Source organism: Ananas comosus, unplaced genomic scaffold, assembly GCF_001540865.1.
Source record: "Ananas comosus cultivar F153 unplaced genomic scaffold, ASM154086v1, whole genome shotgun sequence".
Taxonomy (NCBI): Eukaryota; Viridiplantae; Streptophyta; class Magnoliopsida; order Poales; family Bromeliaceae; genus Ananas; species Ananas comosus.
In genome coordinates this window covers 20,347-33,164 of record NW_017890594.1, presented here as the reverse complement: position 1 = coordinate 33,164, position 12,818 = coordinate 20,347, and the positions used below count along the sequence as shown (strand labels likewise).

The 12,818-nt window shown below is 34.1% G+C and overlaps 1 protein-coding gene across 1 annotated transcript; it reads right to left on the bottom strand.

Moving 5' to 3' along the window:
• Window positions 1–702: 702 nt before the first annotated feature.
• LOC109703933 (glutaredoxin-like) lies at window positions 703–12,493 on the bottom strand. The gene is made up of 4 exons (XM_020224676.1): window positions 12,370–12,493; window positions 11,986–12,074; window positions 11,603–11,701; window positions 703–841 (listed from the first exon to the last, which is right to left on the bottom strand). Exons 1-4 carry the CDS (start codon window positions 12,483–12,485, stop codon window positions 762–764), a joined length of 384 nt encoding a protein of 127 aa, XP_020080265.1. The 5' UTR covers window positions 12,486–12,493; the 3' UTR covers window positions 703–761.
• Window positions 12,494–12,818: the final 325 nt, after the last annotated feature.

Here is a 12,818-nt window from a genome sequence, read left to right as displayed (position 1 = left end):
CCTCATTTCTAGGGATGTCAATAGGTATGGATACCCGAAATTTTATCCAAACCCGAATCCGAATGAAACGGATATATCCGATGGATATGGATATGGATTCGGATATGGATATCAAAAATAGAAACCCGACGGATATGGATTCGGATATGGATTTTGATTGTACCCGACCCGAATCCAAACCCGACCCGAACCCGAATTTATTTTGTATTATATATAATATATATATATAAAAATTTGATGTTATATTTAAATTTGTATTTTAAAAATTTAGATTTAATATAATATATTTTGAAATATTGAAAAAAAAATAATTGTTTCGGGTTCAAATTTTCGGGTTCGGGTTTCGAATTTTTGGTCGGGTTCGGATTTGGATATGGATTTTTAAAATCTGTCGGGTTCGAGTTCGGGTTCGGGTCTTGGGTTTGGAGTCGGGTTCGGGTTCGGGTTTTTAAAAACTCGCCCCGAATCCGACCCGTTGACATCTCTACTCATTTCAAACCAAGACAGGTTCCTCGTTTCATGATCAGCAGCAGAAGTATATACGTACATATATACACACACACACACCAGCAGAAAACCGATGTATTACAAGGTCCAAACTATTTATTCAAAAGTCGAAAAGAGAAGTAATTGATTAGGTTACATCAGCAAGAGCTGCATTATTATTATTATTATTATTATTATTATTATTATTATTCAGAGAGCACATAACTAACTGCATTCACCATGCCAAGCAAAATGTTTATGCAGGTTCTAACTAATCAATCAGCAGGGGCGGCGATGGCGCCTGCTTCGACGAGCAGAGGTACCAGTTTCCCTTCTCCGTGCCTCGACATCACAACTGCATCATGGTAGTTACGAAATAATAAAAATAAGAAAGAGCAGATGAAAGAAACAACTATATATTTATATATATATATATAGAGAGAGAGAGAGAGAGCTAGACTTCTATACTATCTATAGTACTGGGACTTCGGTACTATAGTCTTGTTTTGAACTTTAGAATATTCAAATTAATGATCCACATTTTTAAAACTAATTTAGGGTATTTGAAATTTTTAGAAATAAATTTTATATTTTTTCGACATAGTTTACTTTATGATCAAACTGTTTCAAAATTATCAAATTTCAATGACTACTATGACAAGTTTGTAGTTTAACGGTGTAGAATAAATTAAATTTATTTAAATTTTGATAGGAAATATTTTAAACTATCTAAATCAAGATCAACAATTTTTATCTTTGAATTCAAAAGTTTTATTCTCAAATTTTAAATATTATTCAATTTTCACCATTCATTTTGACATGATTTACTTACTAAGTACACGATATTAAAAAAAACTAAAATTTTATTTCTAAAAATTTCATATACCCTAGATCATATTTAACCGTGTAAATCATTAATTTGAGCATCATAAAATCGAAAATGAGACTATAGTACGGAAGCTCCTATATTATAAATAGTATAGTAGGTTCATTACTGTAAATAGTATAGTAGCTTCATTCTATACATAGAATTGAGCTAGAATACTTTTAGAAGCACCACTCACTACAATAGAATTAGGTTATAGGGACACATGTTTGGGACACTTTTGAGTAAGTGTCTTATTTATGCTAAAACTTAAAAAAATATCTACTAATGCCTAAATATAAAGCCCAATCCAACCAAAAATAAAATATTACTCTAATCAACCCACCACACCCAGTCTATTTGGCCCGATTATAAATAGAAAAGAAAAAAAAAAGAAAAATTAATTACCATCTTTTCTTCTCTCTTTACTCAATTCACTGAAATTCTAGATGAAGAGCCTTTCATGTCGTCCTCCTCCGCCACCGTAGCCAACGAGATAGAGTTTCGACGGTTGCTAAATGTTTAAATAAGTGTTTGTAAATTAGCAGCACTCTTTTAGGTTATAGCGACACTCTTTAACTGTCACTATATACCTAGCGAACCCAGTTATAGCAACCTTTATTAAAAGTGTCGGTAATTGTAGCTAGCGGGCTTTTTTTCTATGTACCTATATTTAAAAGTGATCGTAATACCGTTTTGTGGTAGTGATCCCTTAGTGCCTTCTAGGATTTCTAACCCTCAGATTTACTCTTTTGTTACTAATAGCTTTGGATCAAATATATTCCATCTACCACCAATATCTAAACCCTATTATCACTCCTATCAAAGATTTACTTAAAGATAACCGTCGTGTTTTTGAAATATTCTTAGGTTAACTACTTATTCTATATATATTAATTTTATATATAGAGAGAGAGAAGAGAGAGGTAGTGTGGCGTGCGATCGCGAGTCTGTTCAACATGCGGAAGTTAGGACGCGCAAGAGGTGAGATCGATGAAGATGAGAGAAGAGACGAGGAAGAGAGATTGAGCTAGAATACTCTCAAAGCACAATGTGGTGGTTGTTTTAGTTTTTCATTGGATGGAGGAATGAGGTTTGATGATGGGGTAGTGTGTGGTTAGTGGAATAGTATTTGACTGCCAAAGATATTAGTAATGAAGGAGTAGATCCAAGGGCTTAGAAACTTAAAAACCAAATGTAGGTGACTTTTAAAGTATTTTAGGCTCAATTATATATTATATATATATTATAGCAGGAATGTTGTACGGCTCTCAGGGCACCGGAGGCTCCATGCTCTGATTGAGTCCAGGTGTTTACTGATGATGGAATTTGCGAATAGACAATGGCTCGGTTAAATCTTGATCTAACGTATATTGAAGTTTCTAGAAAATAATTTTTTGCAATTTTTGATATCATTTTACCTAGAGAATGCGAAAGGTTCAAAATCAATAATTTTAACGGCTGAATAATAAAAATCCTATAAAAGGTGGTGATATAGCAAAATTTTCGATCAGAATATTTGATGTTTTGTAGTTAAATATAAAGAATTTGTCGTATGCAAATTTTATCTATTTGAATATTCTTATCCGTAAACTTGCAAACGGCAGATATCACCAGTTAAAAATTAATTATTTGAATCCGCTTCGATCTATAAGTGTAAATATATATAAAAAAATCGAGGCAAAATTATTTATTTTAGAAATTCAAATAGCCTAGATCAAGGTCTAAGAGCGTCATCGTCGAATTCAGAATAATTTTTCATCATCGAAAACGGCTCAGGACCACGGAGCCTCGCGTGCTTCTAGAAAGTAGGTACAGCCGCTGCTCTCTCTCTTCTCGTCCTCTCTCTCTCTCTCTCTTCTCTCGTCTCTCTCTCTCTCTCTCATATATATAATATATATATATACTTATATATATATATTATTATCATTAATTATAGAGTGGGTTTAGGTATGGGCTTTCTGGAAGACGAGCGCTCAGTGCTTACAAGTTATTTTCGATGTTGGACTATCGAGATCGACATCGGCCTCACGTTAGACTATGATCTAGAGTATTTTGAAAATCTAGAAAATAAATTTGCAGATTTTTCAATGATCATTTGGCTAGTTGAATCGGAAATGAGCTCAAATCACGGCTGAAATAAAAATCTTACAAAATATGATGATATGACATTAAAATTTTAGATCAAAGTTATTAATCTTGTTTTATATGGTATAAGAATTTCTATCAAAATTTCATGTGATTTGGATATTTCTTACACCGTTAAACTTACAAAGGTCTCACACGGCCAGTTAAAATTAATTTTTGAGCCTTTCGATCCACTATGGCAAATGATTATCGAAAATCAAACAATATTTATTTTCTAGTACTTCAAATACTCGTAGATCACCTCTAACGGAGCCGAATCTGTCGAGTTTGAAGTCCAAACATCGAAAGAATTGGAAGCAGGAGAAGCTCCTGCTTCCAGAAGATAACGCGCTACTTCCCTCTCTCTACTATATATATATAATATTTATATATATTATATATATTATATATATATAATCTATTTATAGTCCGGTATTGGGTGCTGGTGTAAAAGCACAAGATTTGGTGTTGTAAATTTTTTATGTGTTAGATCTACGCCTTTTAATATTTTTACGTGCGTAGATGTATACTAGTTCAACAACGACTCATCAAACCCTAGGAGGCCACTCATTCTAACCGACATCCTCTAATTGCAAGCAGGCCAATCTTTACACAGTACAAATGACTTGATAACTTTCTAAAAGATAGAAGTAATTATATATATATATAGAGAGAGAGAGAGAGAGAGAGAGAGAGAGAGAGAGAGAGAGAGAGAGAGTTGAGCTAGCTAGAATACTATCGATAGCAAACGGGCTCCGTTGCCACCCATTTGTTTTCGATGATGGAGCCTCCAAATCGACGATCGGCACCGTTGAACATGATCTATACCATTTGAAATATTTAGAAACCAAATTTTAAATCTTTTCGACATTATTAACCTAATAATCAAAGGGTTTCAAAATTTATAATTTTAATGGTTGATATGAGGCATTTTCTCGTTTAACGGTGTAAAGATATTCAAATCAATTGAATTTTGATTAGAAAGTTCTTTAAACTATTTAGAACAAGATCTATACTCTCGATCTTGATTATAAGGTTCCTATCATCACTTTTTAAAGAATATTCATTTTCAGTCGTTTATTTTGTGTCTACTTGATGGACAAGAGAACAATATCGAAAAAATATGAAATTTGATCTACATATGCATCAAGTGGTATAGATCATATTAAACGGTGCCGATCGTCGATTTGGAGGCTCCATCATTGAAAACAAATGGATGGCAACGAAGCCTATTTGCTATCGATAGCATTCTAGCTCAACTATATATATATATATATAATGAGGCTATTATACTATCTATAGTATTGGAGCTTCGGTACCGTAGTCTCGTTTTCAATCTTAGGTTATTTAAATTAACGATCCACACTGTCAATTATGATCTAAGGTATATGAAATTCTTAGGAATAAAATTTTAATTTTTTTCAAAATCGTTTACTTAATAAGTAAATCATGTCAAAATGAACGATAGAAATTGAACAATCTTTAAAATTTAAAAAAAGGACTTTTGAATTCAAAATTAAGGATGCTGAACTTCATGTAGATAGTTTAAAGTTTTTTCTAGCAAAATTTGAATAAATTTATATTCTTCTTCACCGTTAAACTACAATTCAGCCATTGAAAATTCACAAATTTGAAATAATTTGATCATAAAATATACTATGCCGCAAAAGTATAAAATTTTATTTCTAAAAATTTCAAATACCGTAGATAAGTTTTAACGGTGTAGATCGTTGATTTGAGCACCCTACAATCGAAAATGAGGCTATAGTATCGGAATTCCGGTACTATAGATAGTATAGGAGCATAACTATATATATATATATATATATATATATATATATATATATATATATATATATATATATATATATATATATATATATATATAAAAAAAAAATATATANCAATGAGAATTCTACTATCCCATTGCCTAGAATTGAAACACATGCCTCTACAGACAGTCAGAAGGAGCTTCGGATCTACACCAAACGACACTCTTCTAAAGAACCCATTGCACCTATTTCAACCTCCTCAAACACCTCTGACTGAGCCTATACGACGTTTAGCACCTTTATCCGACCATACTCTGCCTAATATTCCTATCCATTCTACTTAGTCCAATCCACCTACTAGGTCACAAGGTTCTTAACCAAGCACAAGGATGTATCATCCTCTTTCCTAGCTTCTAAGAATTCTACTCTTCCTGCTGACCCTAACCTTTTTCCAGAAGTGTTTCAGAATGCAGGTTGGCAGAATGCCATGTACGAAGAATTTCAAGCCTTGCTGTCAAATTCCACTTGATATCTTGTTCCTCCACCACCATCTGTTAATCTCATTGGGTCCAAGTGAGTTTTTAACGTCAAGCAAAGGCGGATGGTTCCTTCGAACGTCTCAAAACTCATCTTGTAACTCAAGGATACAAATAACAATATGACACCATTTTTCATGAGACCTCCCATGCTGTCAAACCTACTACTATCCGTACTGTTACTTCGGTGGATCTTTTGTCTAGATAGGACCTTCGACAATTAGATGTCAAAAATCTGTTCCTTCACGGTGTTCTTTCTGAGAAGGTATACATGAAACAACCACCGGCTTTCGTACATCCATCCTATCCTAATCACGTCTGCCGCAGAAGGTGATTTACAAACATAAACAGGCACCACGCGCTTGGTTCCAACACTTTACTTCTTTCTTATCCAAGTTGGGGTTCAGTACTACCGTTGATCCATATATGTTTGTTTCTTGGTCCTCACAAGGCATTCTTGTGCTTCTGTAGTATGTTGACAACATCATTGAAACAGGCAGTTCCTCCTCATTATTGCACTCTTTAATCTCGACACTGCAATTAAAATCTGTCATTACTTTTTGGAAGTGAAAGTTACTACCCCTACTGATGGTCTTTCTTTAACACAACAGAAGTATGCTCCGACTGTCACGGCCAATTTTCGAGCAAACCTATTTCCAATCCTCCTCCTTAGCACTCAACTGTCTGTTCACAATGATCGTTTGCTTGAGGATTCTTATACTTATCGTCAACTGGTTGGGACCTTACAGTTACAGTATCTCACTTTTACTCGTCCCAACATTTCCTATGTTGTCAATTTGGTTGCCCAGTTCTTGCATAGGCCTTGTGAGTGGTCAAAAGCATTTTTTGTTACATTCGTGGCACCTTATAATACGGTCTCCAATTCTTCTGCTACATTAATGCCTCCTTATTGCCTGTCTTCGCACTGCTGGTGCCTAGACACCCGCCATTCCACTTCCGGCTTTGGTATCTTTTTTGGACGTAACCTTATTTCTTGGTCTGGCAAGAAACAACCAACTATTTCTTGGTCAAGTTCGAAAGCTGATTATCATTTCGTTAGCTTTACTCTAGCTGAAACTATTTGGATTCATCGTCTTCTTTGTGATATTGATGGTACCACTACAGCGCCCAATCTCCAAATACTGACAATCTCAATACTACATATATTGCTACTAATACAGTCCTACATGCACGCACCAAGCAAGTCGAGCTTGACCATCATTTCCTACCGAAGAAAGTTCAAGCAGGTGACCTTTCCCTGTTTCATATCTCATCTAAGTATCAACTTGCAGATCTTCACCAAATCATTGACCACTTCATGTTTTTCTGCACTTCATTTCCAATCTTCACATCTGGCTGCGAAATGCTCAAATTGCGAGGGAATATTAGCGTAGATTTATTTATGATAACATAATAAGCACTAATAGTTATTCTATCTACCTTATTTGTATATCCTTATTTTGTTAAAACATTAGTTGTACATAGCTGTTGTACTCTCTCTCTCTCTTATATATATATATATATATATATATATATATATGTGCTAGGCGTTTATACTATCTGGAGTATCGGATTTCCGGTACTATAGTCTCATTTTCGTTCTTAAGGTATTCAAATCAACGATCTATACCATTAAAATTGATTTAGGGTATTTGAAATTTTTAGAAATAAAATTTTATATTTTTTCGACATAGTTTATTTTATAATCAAACTATTTCAAACTTGTCAAATTTAAATAGCTACTATGGCGAATTTGTAGTTTAACGGTGTAAAAGAATCTAAATTAATTCAAATTTTGATAAAAAATACTTTAAACTATCTAGATCAAGGTCAATATTCATGATCTTGAATTCAAAAGTTCTATCATAAAAATTTAAAGATTGTTCAATTTCTACCGTTCATTTTAACATGATTTATTTATTAAGTAAACGATGTTGAAAAAATTAAAATTTTATTCCTAAGAACTTCATATACTCTAAATCATATATATTTAACGGTATGGATCATTGATTTGAATATTCTAAGATCGACAACTAGACTATAGTACCGAAGCTTCGGTACTATAGATAATATAGTAGCTAGCCTCAATCATATATATATATATAGTTGAGCGAGGATACTCTCAAAAGCATCAAGGGGTTGGTGCTTTTGAGTTTTTAGCCATTAGATGGAGAGATATAGGGTTGAGATGATGGTGGTAGGTGGTGGTAGGTGGAATAGTGTTTGATCCAAAAGTTAGTAGTAATCAAGGAGTAAATCCAAGGACTAGAAACTCAAAAGCACCAAGGGGTTGGTGCTTTTGAGAGTATTCTAGCTCAATTATATATATATATATATATATATAATATACTATATAGAGAGAGAGAGAGACGAGAGAGAAGAGATAAAGAGAGAGAGAGAGAGAGAGACTTCTGGTATAATACTCTTATGATAAATCGCCATCTGTAACTTAAAGTTGTTTTCGGATGATAAGCTTAATTGAATTGACGATCCACACTGTTAAATCGTTACAGACTATTAAAGGCTAGAAAATCAAATTATAATTTCAATCATCATTTTACCTTGACATCGCAAAAAGATCACACAAAATTGATAATTTTATACAACTAGGCCGGTATGAAGATATGTATTTTAGTTCAAAAATCGCAAAAAATTTATTGTTTCTAGAACATTCAATATTAGCTCTAGATCAAGTTAACGGAGCCGATCGTTCGATTCGAAAGTCCCGAACAATCGAAAACAAAGTGAGCACGGAGCGCTTCCGTTGCTTCCATAAGCATATCCAGACGCAAGCTATATATATATATATTATATATATATATTATAATAGTATATAATTATATTATATTATTAATTGACACCTAGATTCAATATCATTCGACTATAAATAGTATATTTTAAAATTTTTTAATTTTAAGTATGTAATTTTTTAATTTTATTAATTTTAGATAGCAATTTAAGTTAGTATTATATAAATTGGCAATCAAAATATATAACTAAATCGCGATTATCAAATTTAAATGTTAACAATTATTTCTTAGTCTCAAAAATACAAATAAAATAAACATATTAGATAAATCAAATTTGTAAATGTTAGATTTAGTCGCATCAAACGACACCATTGTAACATATCCTTCCTCATTTCAATCCAAGGAACATGTCCTCGTTTCATGATCATCAGTCAAGAAATGAGAAGATAGTATAGTATACATAAGGTAGGCTCTCAAACTATATATATTTTATACACCACATCCAGCTAAAAACCGATTTATAATAAGTCCAAACTATTTATATCTCTCAAGTCGAAAGAAGAATAAATTACTTAAACATAAGCAAAAGCTGCATATATTTTATATTCATTATATTATATTAATTATTATTATTTAGAGAGCACCCTAACTAACTGCATCACATCACCGAATTCGGTAGCAGATCTAACTATCATTCAGCGGGCTGGGCTGGCGGGCTTGGGGCGGGGCACCCTGTGAGGCGCCTGCTTAAAGACGAGCATAGGTACCAGTTTCCCTTCTCTGTCCTCGCATCACAACTACAGGTACCATATATTAATTTTTTTTACAATAATTAATAGAAAGAGCAGATGAAAGAAAACATATATATATATATATATAGTAGGGTTACTGTGCTATTAGAAGCACAGTAGCTCTTATGCTCTTAACCTTCTAACCAGACATCAAGTTTGATGGATGGTTAGAATGAAAAAGGGAAGAGATATTGGAGAGAAATTAGGTGTCTCAATTTCTCTTCTTCTTGAATTTCTGTTTAACATCTCTTCTCCCTTTTATTCTAACTACCCATCAAACTTGATGGGTTGTTAGAAAGTTAGGAGCACAAGGGCTGGTGTGCTTCTAATAGCACAGTAGCCCTACTATATATATATATATAGTCGGGCTAGCATACTATTGATAGCTAAATTTTTTTTTTCAATCAAGTTTTTAGCATTTGAATCAATTTTTTTCATCATTTTTAATCATTGAATTAAATATTATAGTCCAGTAGGAACCACTCAACCTTAAGGGACTAATATCATTCCAACCTTACAATTTTACATTGAATGGTTAACAATTTGATAGCAAAAAGAACATTTTGCTATCAATAATATTGGAGCCTAGCTATATATATATATATAGAGAGAGAGAGAGAGAGAGAGAGAGAGGGAGAGAGAGAATTAGGCTGGAATACTATCAATAGCACTAAGTTGTTGGTGTTATTAGTTTTTTAGCCCTTAGATTGAGAAATGTGTGGTTAGGATAATATGGGCCCTCTAGGGTTGAGTGGGTGGTTGGTTGAATAGTATAATCTAACGGGTAAAAATAATCAAAGGGGTTAATCTAACGGTAGAAAACTTGATAGCACTAAGTGCTTGGTGCTATTGATAGTATAGCGGCCGGGCTATATATATATATATACATATAAAACTGGACTGGAAACTATTAATAGCACTAATGACTTGGTGCTATTAAGTTTCTACCTTTAGATTAAAAAATGTACGGTTAGGATGATGTGGGCCTTCTAAGGTTGAGTGGGTGGTTAGTTGAACAATATAATCGAACAGATGAAAATGATAAAAGAGATAAATCTAACGGTAGAAAATTTGATAGCACCAAATACGTCGTGCTATCGATAGCATCCCAGCTGAACTCTCTCTCTCTCTCTCTCTCTCTTTCTCTCTCTCTCTCTCTCTCTCTCTATAGAGTGAGGCTACTATGCTATCGGAAGCACAGAGCCTTCCGTGCTTCCAGCTCGTTTTCGATCTTGTGACTTTCGAATCATCGATCGGCTCCGTTAAACTTGATCTAGAGTATTGAAGTACCTAGAAAATAAATTTTATGATTTTACGATATCATTTGCCTAGTGAACGAAGGGGCTCAAAATCAACGGTTGAAAATAAAAATCTTACAAAATGTAATAATATGACATTAAAATTTTAAATCAAAGATATTGATCTTGTTTTATATAGTATAAAGAATTTTCTATCAAAATTTCACGTGATTTGGATATTTCTACACCGTTAAACTTGCAAACGGCTCACTACGGCCATTGAAATTTGTTGATTTTGAGCCCATTCGATCACTAGGCAAATGATATCGAAAAAATAATAAAATTTATTTTCGAAGGTACTCCAATACTCTAGATCAAGTTTAACGGAGCCGATTGATGATTCGAAAGTCGCAAGATCGAAAACGAGGCTGGAAGCACGGAAGGCCTCCATATATAGAGTGAGGCTACTATGCTATCGGAAGCACGGAGCCTTCGTGCTTCCAGCTCGTTTTCGATCTTGCGACTTTCAATCATCGATCGGCTCCGTTAAACTTGATCTAGAGTATTTGGAGTACCTAGAAAATAAATTTTATTATTTTTCGATATCATTTGCCTAGTGAACGAAGGGGCTCAAAATCAACGGCTGAAAATAAAATCTTACAAAATGTAATAATATGACATTAAAATTTTAAATCAAAGATATTGATCTTGTTTATATAGTATATAAAGAATTTTCTATCAAAATTTTACGTGATTTGAATATTTCTACACCGTTAAACTTACAAACGGCTCACTACAGTCATTGAAATTTGTTGATTTTGAGCTCATTCGATCATTAGGCAAATGATATCGAAAAATAAGAAAATTTATTTTCTAGGTACTCCAAATACTGTAGATCAAGTTTAACGGAGCCGATCGACGATTTGATAGTCGCAATATCGAAAATAAGCTGGAAGCACAGAAGACTCCGTGCTTCCGATAGTATAGTAGCCTAGCTCTATATATATATATATATATATATGCGCAAATTAACTTACAGTTGTGACCGCCGACGTGCTTTCCGCCGATAAAAACGTTGGGACATGTGCTCTGTCCGGTCCACTTCACCAGCGCCGAGTGTATAGCCGACCCATCGCCTTCACTCGGATGGAAATATTACGTACCATCAGAAACTCACAAAGATTAAGAATCCTTACTTTTAGGTACCAGAAGAGTAGATGATCAGTTGTCTTAATTGTCAGTTAAATTAGACAAAGGTTCCGGCGCTAATGAAATAAGATTCAAAGAACTCAATTAAAAAAAGAAAAAGAAAAGAGAATTACATTATCGAAAAAGGAAAAAGGACGTGTATATATATATATATATATATATATATATGAAGTCGGTTATTTATATGTAACGAGAATATATATATACTAACTCTCCTCATCCAGCTCAATCGCCGTAAAAGTCGCCCCCTGCTCCGTTAGCACCTGTTTAACCCGTCGACACAAGGGGCAGTATGAACTGCTGCACGAGCAAAATTTAAAAATTTTTTTTTGAGAGAAAGATAATATGCTACCTACTTCGAAAATTTAAACGTTAGACGATACAAAAAAAGAAAGAAGAAGAAGAAGAAGAAACTGTCACACAGATCGAAAGAGCATTAATAAATTCTAAGCATTTTTCTGATGTCGTGTTAAAGAATACGGAGCAACAGCTGTTGTTGTTCTCCGCAACTAGCGAAGCTTTAAGTTGTTTCTGAGAGAAAAGTGTTTTTGAAGAAGAAGAAGAAGAAGAAGAGGAGGAGGAGGAGGAGGCGGACCCAAAGATGACGACGGGGGAGGAAGCGACGATGTCCTTGGTCTTGGGGAGCGCCACCTCCAGCCGGGCTCTCCTCTCCTCCTCCGACAAACGAAAAGATGACATCCATCGTCTCATCTCTCTCTCTCTCTCTGTCTTACTAACTAGTCACTTAGGCCGGGCCCGCCTAAAAAGCCCAGCCGCGCTCATTTATATAGAAGAGCCTGGGCCAAATTACATGAGAGTCCCCAACCTACTACCAAAGTTTCTTTCAATTCAGGCTTAGTTTACATGAGAGTCCCCAACCTACTACCAAAGTGTCTTTCAATTCAGACTTAGTTTGGTATTGAGATCAATCTAACGCTATTAGATAGAATAGAGTTGAGAAAAAGTATATAGGTATATACTTCTGCGTTCTCCGATAGAACCACAAAAAATATATCGTAACCGATTAACCGCAGGAACGCAATA

Coding starts and splice junctions, on each gene's coding strand:
- LOC109703933 (XM_020224676.1), bottom strand. CDS start 12,485: ATGAGACGATGGATGTCATCTTTTCGTTTGTCGGAGGAGGAGAGGAGA. Junction 12,075..12,369: donor TCCCCCGTCGTCATCTTTGG/GTCCGCCTCCTC, acceptor TTGCTCGTGCAG/CAGTTCATACTGCCCCTTGT. Junction 11,702..11,985: donor GATTGAGCTGGATGAGGAGA/GTTAGTATATAT, acceptor ATCCGAGTGAAG/GCGATGGGTCGGCTATACAC.